Source organism: Coregonus lavaretus (assembly GCF_964263955.1).
Source record: "Coregonus lavaretus genome assembly, contig: HAP1_SCAFFOLD_3894, whole genome shotgun sequence".
NCBI lineage: Eukaryota > Metazoa > Chordata > Actinopteri > Salmoniformes > Salmonidae > Coregonus > Coregonus lavaretus.
In genome coordinates, this window is record NW_028157323.1 from 1 (window position 1) to 10,000 (window position 10,000).

The following is a 10,000-nucleotide window of genomic DNA, read 5'->3' on the forward strand; positions in this document are numbered from 1 at the left end:
AAACAAAGGCAGATTTAGACACATACCTAAAGAGGTTTAAAGATAGCCCCGTCCACCTCACGCTTGTGGGTGACAACATTGTGCGTGATTGCCCTTTGTGAAGAAAGCACATGATTGGTGTTGACATGTTACTTCCTGTCTAAGATCTCACGTGTACCTTTAACACTGGAATATCTGTGTGTTTATAATTAATTTTGTGGCTCACAGGAGAATCGTGGCAGAGTATGAGAAGACCATTGCACAAATGATTGGTGAGTGTTTCTCTGTGTAGTTTCTCCAAATATACAGCTAAAGTAGAGTACAACCAACCACAGCATGGCTTTTATACATGCTTTTTATACCAATATGTGGTTCTTCCTCACAACGTTTTCAGTATGCTAATAATTAGCAAATGACAAAAATCATTGTGCCCAATTCATCATTTTAAAAGGTTAAACCATGTGACGCAAGCTACAGCATGTTTCCTCCTAATCCATCGAAAGCTTTCAGTTTTTTTCTCTGTGGTATAATATAAGGACATCTAATTACTGTAGGCCTCCAGCCTCACTATCTCCTTCCACATCAAACCCACAAGATTCACTCTTTGTCCTGTTTCTCTCGTTCATTTCTCCCTTTCCACCTCTGGCCATTTCTGAAGCTCGGCTCTGATTTTTTGATGATGATTTCATCCCATTATTCATACAGGACCAGGGGTGGGGGGGGGGGGGGGTCAACTCCAGTCAATTCAGGAAGTTAACAGAAATTCCAATTGTCCCGAATGCTTTTCTATGAGAATTTTTTTGTTTGTTTGTTAGAATTGGAATTTCGGGTTACTTCATGAATGGACCAAATTGAAATGGAACTGACCCCAACCCTGTACATCACTCAACACTCTCGCTAAAGGAGTGATGCGCCGTTTTTGCTCTAACATGGCTACGGTTCTCTCACGTGCCCAGGGTTGGAGTCAATTCTAATTCAGTTCAGTCAATCCAGGAATTAACTTGAAATTCAAATGTTCCTAAATTTGTCTCTATAAGCAGGTTTCCATCTGGCCTTTTTATGTGAGTAAAGTACGTTGGATAAAAAAATGTCATGACAGGCCTGATGGAAACAGCAAATGTTCAACAAAACAAAATACTCTAGACGAGGTGGGATCGTTTTGTTTCTGTAAAATGAATGATGCGAGAAATGGAAATGCTTTTATGCGCAAATATGGATATAATAACCATCCTATCGAAGTAAACTTGGAGTCACGCGATGACATGTTGTGTGGTCCTCCCACTACGACTCGGGAAAGCATGCAGTTTATTAGGCTACAGATGAAATAAGTTATGATGAACTTCACAGGGTGGTGAAAGGTGATGAGCTTGATGCTGCTTTCCAATAAATATCGAGGGTCTTCTTCTGGTGACATGATGATCGATGCTTGGCTGCCGTTTGACAAATTAAAATAATCCCGCTCTTTTGTCCATAATAATCTCGTCACGTAGACTATAGCCAGCACTATATCCGTGCCAATACCAGAGGGAACATTCACTCTATCATGGATCGTTTTGTTGTTGTTGACAAAACCATCAGTAGAGTTGAAAATTATATGGAAACCCATTTAACTTGTATTTTTTATTCGGTACATGGGAATTTAACCTCAAAATGTAATTTGTATGTGTACTACGCACATACTTTTATCTGCAACAAGTCAATTTCATGGAAACACATCTCCGGTGGGAAAATGGGCGTATTTTATTAATATGGATTTTTTTGAATATTCGCATGAAAAATCTGTTGCCAATTGGATGGAAACCTAGTTTATGAGACACATTTAAAATGTTGAATTGGAATTTCAGTTGAAACGGAATTGACCCCAGTTGAAACGGAATTGACCCCAGTTGAAATGGAATTGACCCCAGTTGAAACGGAATTGACCCCAGTTGAAACGGAATTGACCCCAGTTGAAATGGAATTGACCCCAACTCACGTGTTCTGCTGCCCTCTCAGCTTGACTATAACACAACCCCTTCTTTTCTGTTCTGCTTCTCCTTTTGTGTAAACCCTCTCTAACAGGGCTGCCAGGTGAGTATCGAGGACTCTGCATTTAGTTGTTTTGTGTCTTCAGATCACATCCGTCTGTCAAAGAGAGAGGGAGAACTCTCTTCGTCTAGTGACGTTCATTTATTCCATTTCTGTTGTCTTTTACTTTTCGAGACTTCTTCTTTGTGAGCAAACTGGTGAAACTGTACCTCTTTATTCGTTTTCTACACAACACCAGATTTCATAAGGTAGCCTTTCACATAGGACACACTTCTGTTCTTTCTTCCGCTGAAGTACATAGCAGGAACCTTAACTGTCTCTCTCTCTCACACACACACACACACACACACACACACACACCAAATGTCCATGTTGTGTGTGTAAGTGAGCTTGGTAGTATTAGTTAGTTAAACCTTAGCCTCGTCGGAAGTTTCCTCGGCTAAATCAGCTAAAGAGGGGTCGGAACCTTGTGTAAATCAGTGAACCCTCGCAACACGTCAAAACCAATCAAGCTTGGGCGGAGCTCCAAAGGACGCTCACCAGGTTAGCGCCGTAGGACTAAACATGGTGACAAAACAACCACTGGTGACAAAACGTTTTTAGAATGTTTGCAGCACGCTGCTTTTCACTGCATTTCTCTGTTGTTTCGAGGTGAGCTAAAGCTGCAGCAATTAGGGAGAAATGGTCTACGATGCTGGCCACATTTATATATATAATATTATTTTTTTGGGACGTTTATGAAGTGATATTTGGCCGTTAAAGCTAGCACGATCGACAAGAAGTAGCTAGCAACAACGAGGTTTGTTTTGAGAAAAGTCAACTGACCTTGTAAGCTGCCTAGGTATAGCTAACTAGCTAGCTACTAGTTAGTTAAATTTCTCTCACAATTATAAAGCCAACAAAATGTTAATAAAAATAGCATATTATTGACCTAAAAGGTTAGCCGTGTTAGCCCAGCCGCTAGCTTATTCAGTGATACATAGAGCAACCATGTACTGTCTACCTATGGGAACAACTGCAATAATTTTGCAAGCAACATTGCTAAAATCAACCTCATAAAATGTTACCTGTAATGCTCGTCTCATGTAGCCTAACTGTCATCTCCTTATTTTCACACTGTACCTACAGTGGGGGAAAAAAGTATTTAGTCAGCCACCAATTGTGCAAGTTCTCCCACTTAAAAAGATGAGAGAGGCCTGTAATTTTCATCATAGGTACACGTCAACTATGACAGACAAATTAAGAAAAAGAAATCCAGAAAATCACATTGTAGGATTTTTAATGAATTTATTTGCAAATTATGGTGGAAAATAAGTATTTGGTCACCTACAAACAAGCAAGATTTCTGGCTCTCACAGACCTGTAACTTCTTCTTTAAGAGGCTCCTCTGTCCTCCACTCGTTACCTGTATTAATGGCACCTGTTTGAACTTGTTATCAGTATAAAAGACACCTGTCCACAACCTCAAACAGTCACACTCCAAACTCTACTATGGCCAAGACCAAAGAGCTGTCAAAGGACACCAGAAACAAAATTGTAGACCTGCACCAGGCTGGGAAGACTGAATCTGCAATAGGTAAACAGCTTGGTTTGAAGAAATCAACTGTGGGAGCAATTATTAGGAAATGGAAGACATACAAGACCACTGATAATCTCCCTCGATCTGGGGCTCCACGCAAGATCTCACCCCGTGGGGTCAAAATGATCACAAGAACGGTGAGCAAAAATCCCAGAAACACACGGGGGGACCTAGTGAATGACCTGCAGAGAGCTGGGACCAAAGTAACAAAGCCTACCATCAGTAACACACTACGCCGCCAGGGACTCAAATCCTGCAGTGCCAGACGTGTCCCCCTGCTTAAGCCAGTACATGTCCAGGCCCGTCTGAAGTTTGCTAGAGTGCATTTGGATGATCCAGAAGAGGATTGGGAGAATGTCATATGGTCAGATGAAACCAAAATAGAACTTTTTGGTAAAAACTCAACTCGTCGTGTTTGGAGGACAAAGAATGCTGAGTTGCATCCAAAGAACACCATACCTACTGTGAAGCATGGGGGTGGAAACATCATGCTTTGGGGCTGTTTTTCTGCAAAGGGACCAGGACGACTGATCCGTGTAAAGGAAAGAATGAATGGGGCCATGTATCGTGAGATTTTGAGTGAAAACCAGCAAGGGCATTGAAGATGAAACGTGGCTGGGTCTTTCAGCATGACAATGATCCCAAACACACCGCCCGGGCAACAAAGGAGTGGCTTCGTAAGAAGCATTTCAAGGTCCTGGAGTGGCCTAGCCAGTCTCCAGATCTCAACCCCATAGAAAATCTTTGGAGGGAGTTGAAAGTCCGTGTTGCCCAGCGACAGCCCCAAAACATCACTGCTCTAGAGGAGATCTGCATGGAGGAATGGGCCAAAATACCAGCAACAGTGTGTGAAAACCTTGTGAAGACTTACAGAAAACGTTTGACCTGTGTCATTGCCAACAAAGGGTATATAACAAAGTATTGAGAAACTTTTGTTATTGACCAAATACTTATTTTCCACCATAATTTGCAAATAAATTCATTAAAAATCCTACAATGTGATTTTCTGGATTTTTTTCTTCTCAATTTGTCTGTCATAGTTGACGTGTACCTATGATGAAAATTACAGGCCTCTCTCATCTTTTTAAGTGGGAGAACTTGCACAATTGGTGGCTGACACTTTTCCCCACTGTAATTTACAAGGCTTGGATTTGCACTAAACAATTTTATATGTCAGCACTTCAAAGGCGTGTACAAAATCTGGTATATGGGCCACCTCATATACACTGTCTACTGGTTTCATTTTAAATTTGAGAACATAAAACAACACGTAAACAATGTGTGAGTTTAGATATTCTCAGCCTCAGATGACAGATGCCCTTGAGGCTATGTAATGACATCATGCTGTTGGCCTATCACTGCATTTGGTGACGCATGCCATATGATAAGCCTGCACAATGGATTCACATAGCTGGTATACTGAGAGCGAGTGACAATCAAATAAAACAGATTGGAGATCTTACAACTAGACAAAAAAAAAAGGAAACGTTCATTTGAGAATACAACACAGAAACAGAGACACGTTATAGACATTATTACATTATAAAACCTGGCTCTAACACCGTCTTCATGGCATGAATGTGACGTGTGATATAATCAAACATTGACACTAGTTCATTTTGAATAATAGTTTAACAATTAAAACACGTTTTAAACGCTTCACTTCAACGGATCAACACTTCACATCACTTCAACATTTACAAATAAGCTAACTGGTATGTAAAGATTAGACATATTAGTCTAAACAACAATAGATCATTGAGTAGTAACCGGTAGGTTATTATTACTAAAGCATCATTTCAGGTGAACCAAAAAATAATAATCATCCACACCAGCGGTGGCCAACGTTGCTCCACTGATACCTGATCTACTGGGTGAGCAGACTTCTGTTCCAGCCCAGCAATCGCACGCTTGATTATCAACTCGTTAGATTTGATAAGTTGAATCGGGGGTGTTATTGCTGCTGGGCTGAAACGGAACCCTGCACACCCAGCAGACCTCCAGCAGGGTTGGCTTGCTTCAGTAATAGGGCTATGCATTGTGTGTGATGTTTAACTGTATTTTTTGTATACAACATTTACTAACATACTGTGGGTGGGCGGGCCTACACATATAACTCATGGCGTATAGGATAAACCCTTAGTCTCTTGTGACATTCATTGGGACCTCTTCATCTGCAAACAGGCTTTCACAGCTTTCCATATCTGAGGACAGAAAACATTACAAAGAAACAGACTTTGTTTCCATTATCTCTCTGTCCTCAAAAGTCCTCCGCTCTAGGGACTGTTTTCATAATGTCCTCCCACAAAATGACCTGTTCAGTAGTCTACACCCTCCATTTACTGACAGCTGGAGCTGTAATTTCACCCTCTTCCATGGCTGTTGTCTACACTGAACAAAAAATATAAACACAACATGTAAAGTGTTGGTCCCATGTTTCATGAGCGGAAATAAAAGGTTCCAGAAACTTTCCATACGCACAAAAAAAGCTTATTTCTCTCAAATGTTGTGCACAAATGTGTTTACATCTCTGTTAGTGAGCATTTATCCTTTGCCAAGATAAACCATCCACCTGACAGGTGTAGCATATCAAGAAGTTGATTAAACAGAATGACCATTACACAGGTGCACCTTGTGCCTCGTGCCAGACGATAAAAGACCGCTCTAGAATGTGTAGTTTTGTCACACAACACAATGCCACAGATGTCTCAAGTTTTGAGGGAGTGTTCAATTGGAGTTTTCAATTGGCATGCTGACTGCAGAAATGTCCACCAGAGCTGACGCAAGAGAATTGGATGTTCATTTCTCTACTATGACCCTGGTCTCCTGTAAAACTCACTAACTCACAAACCACTGCCCGAACAGGGTTGGAACGTTACAATACTCTTTCCGGAAGTCTCTTTGGGTCTCGTTCATTTCACTCAACGTTTAGTGTTTGTCTGTTCTGTCTGCATGCTTCACACAGAAACACAAGCTTTATCAATATTGCATTCATGCTAAAATGTCCCTAATGCAGGCGTCATTAACTACTGTAGGAATAGGTAGAAGTAGGAACCTACTTTAATTTTTTAAAATGTCAAATCTGTGTGTGTGCAGGTGTGTATGTAAGCATGTGTGTTGTGTGTGTTGATATGCACATGAACAAATGTGTTAGTGTCTGTGTGTTTATGTGTGAAGTACCAGGACCATCATCTCATCTATATCCTCCCCCCTCCTCTCTCTCTCTCTCTCTCTCTCTCTCTCTCTCTCTCTCCTCTCTACTCTCTCTCCTCTCTCCTCTCTCTCTCTCCCTCCATCTAATCTCTCTCCTCTCTCTCTCCCTCCATCTCTCCTCTCCTCTCTCTCTCCTCTCTCCTCTCTCTCTCTCCCTCCATCTCATCTCTCTCCTCTCTCCTCTCTCCTCTCTCCTCTCTCTCTCTCTCTCCCTCCATCTCATCTCTCTCCTCTATCCTCTCTCTCTCTCTCCCTCCATCTCATCTCTCTCCTCTCTCCTCTCTCTCTCCTCTCTCCTCTCTCTCTCCTCTCTCCATCTCATCTCTCTCCTCTCTCCTCTCTCTCTCTCCCTCCATCTCATCTCTCTCCTCTCTCCTCTCTCTCTCCTCCCTCCCTCCAGATGATGAGCAGAAGGATAAGTCTCTGTCTCACCACACCATTCAGCAGCTGATCCTAGAGAAGGACCAGGCTCTTTCAGACCTCAACTCAGTGGAGAAGAGTCTGGCGGAACTGTTCAGACGATACGAGAAGCTGAAGGATGTCCTCGAGGGCTACCGCAAGGTGGGTACACACTTGAACACATACCTACACACAGACACACAGCAGGCACACAGACACATGGACAGACACACACGCACACAAAGACCAACCAGCCTTTCGGCCGCACACACTGCTTATGGCTGTCCATCGATGTCGATGATGACGTTGTCTATACACTGTATACTTGATTTAGTAGACGCACTCATCTAGAGATACTTACAATCCGTGCATTCAACTGAAATAGACCAATCACATAACAGGATCATTGCAAGTCAAACCTTTTTTTTTCTCCCAGTAGTTATGATTAGCGGTTCATGACCTCATCCCGCTGAGGTCATTTAAGGTAGCTGCGTTGAGTGGCCATTGGTGCTGAAAGCCTGACCATGGTTTCTCTCTCCCCTATCAGAATGAGGAGGTGTTGAAGAAGTGTGCTCAGGAGTACCTCTCCAGGGTGAGGAAGGAGGAACAGCGTTACCAAGCCCTGAAGATCCATGCAGAGGAGAAACTAGACAGGTGAGTCCACCATCTTGAAAGCAAAGACCTCATACATATTCAACCAAGTCAAGTCAAGTCAAAACTTTTAATTTATAGTGGATTATCATACGGTCTCAATACACTAAATTAAATAAAAACAGAGAGATATAGACAACCACAGATACTATAGAATCTCAACCAATCTACTGTACACAGATACTATAGAATCTCAACCAATCTACTGTACACAGAAACTATAGAATCTCAACCAATCTACTGTACACAGATACTATAGAATCTCAACCAATCTACTGTACACAGATACTATAGAATCTCAACCAATCTACTGTACACAGATACTATAGAATCTCAACCAATCTACTGTACACAAATCCAGCTCCTTGTTGTTGATAGAGGTGATCAGATGAGCACCTGTATGTGTTGACCACCGTGACACTAACGTTCTGTATGTGTTGACCACCGTGACACTAACGTCCTGTATGTGTTGACCACCGTGACACTAACGTCCTGTATGTGTTGACCACCGTGACACTAACGTCCTGTATGTGTTGACCACCGTGACACTAACATCCTGTATGTGTTGACCACCGTGACACTAACATCCTGTATGTGTTGACCACCGTGACACTAACATCCTGTATGTGTTGACCACCGTGACACTAACGTCCTGTATGTGTTGACCACCGTGACACTAACGTCCTGTATGTGTTGACCACCGTGACACTAACATCCTGTATGTGTTGACCACCGTGACACTAACATCCTGTATGTGTTGACCACCGTGACACTAACGTCCTGTATGTGTTGACCACTGTGACACTAACGTCCTGTATGTGTTGACCACCGTGACACTAACATCCTGTATGTGTTGACCACCGTGACACTAACATCCTGTATGTGTTGACCACCGTGACACTAACGTCCTGTATGTGTCTCTCAGGGCGAACTCTGACATCGCCCAGGTGAGGATGAAGGCCCGTCAGGAGACAGCAGCGTACCAGGCCTCTCTCAGGAAGGAGACCATGAAGGTGGACTCACTGGAGAGAACCCTGGAGCAGAAGGTACTGATCTCAGATCAGGAGTGCTGATCTCAGATCCGTTTGGCCTTTTAGATCATAATTAATACGATTTTATGGACGGGGGGGGGGCTGATCCTAGATCAGCACGCTTATATATATTAGGGAAGACATCACAACTATGAAATAACACATATGGAATCATGTAGTAACCAAAAAAGTGTTAAACAAATCAAAATATATTTTATATTTGAGATTCTTCAAATAGCCACCCTTTGCCTTGATGACAGCTTTGCACACTCTTGGCATTCTCTCAATCATCTTCACCTGGAATGCTTTTCCAACAGTCTTGAAGGAGTTCCCACATATGCTTAGTGCTTGTTGACTGCTTTTCCTTCACTCTGCCCTCCGACTCATCCCAAACCATCTCAATTGGGTTGAGGTCGGGGGATTGTGGAGGCCAGCACTCCATCACTCTCCTTCTTGGTAAAATAACCCTTACACAGCCTGGAGGTGTGTTGGGTCATTGTCCTGTTGAAAAACAAATGATAGTCCCACTAAGCCCAAACCAGATGGGATGGCGTATCGCTGCAGAATGCTGTGGTAGCCATGCTGGTTAAGTGTACCTTGAATTCTAAATACATCACAGACAGTGTCACCAGCAAAGCACCCCCACACCATAACACCTCCTCCTCCATCCTTTACGGTGGGAACTACACATTCGGAGATCATCCGTTCACCCACACCGCGTCTCACAAAGACACGGTGGTTGGAACCAAAAATCTACAATTTGGACTCCAGACCAAAGGACACATTTCCACCGGTCTAATGTCCATTGCCCGTGTTTCTTGGCCCAAGCAGGTCTCTTCTTCTTATTGGTGTCCTTTAGTAGTGATTTCTTTGCAGCAATTCGTGGCCTGATTCACACAGTCCCCTCTGAACAGTTGATGTTGAGATGTGTCTGTGACTTGAACTCTGTGAATCATTTATTTGGGCTGCAATTTCTGAGGCTGGTAACTCTAATGAACTTATCCTCTGGAGCAGAGGTAACTCTGGGTCTTCCATTCCTGTGGTGGTCTTCATGAGAGCCAGTTTCATCATAGCGCTTGATGGTTTTTGCCACTGCGCTTGACGAAACTTTCAAAGTTCT

At 42.7% G+C, this 10,000-nt stretch overlaps 1 protein-coding gene across 1 annotated transcript in view; it reads left to right on the forward strand.

The window, feature by feature from the left end:
* Positions 1–207: 207 nt before the first annotated feature.
* The window catches only part of LOC311125544 (transforming acidic coiled-coil-containing protein 2-like), a gene marked incomplete at its 5' end in the record, with an annotated part of 14,011 nt that continues 4,218 nt past the window's right edge, over positions 208–10,000 (forward strand). Inside the window, 4 exons of the mRNA XM_084199578.1 lie at positions 208–251; positions 7,200–7,360; positions 7,746–7,852; positions 8,775–8,895. Of these exons, the coding sequence (XP_084055704.1) occupies positions 208–251; positions 7,200–7,360; positions 7,746–7,852; positions 8,775–8,895 (433 nt within the window). The remainder of the gene's footprint in view (positions 252–7,199; positions 7,361–7,745; positions 7,853–8,774; positions 8,896–10,000) is intronic.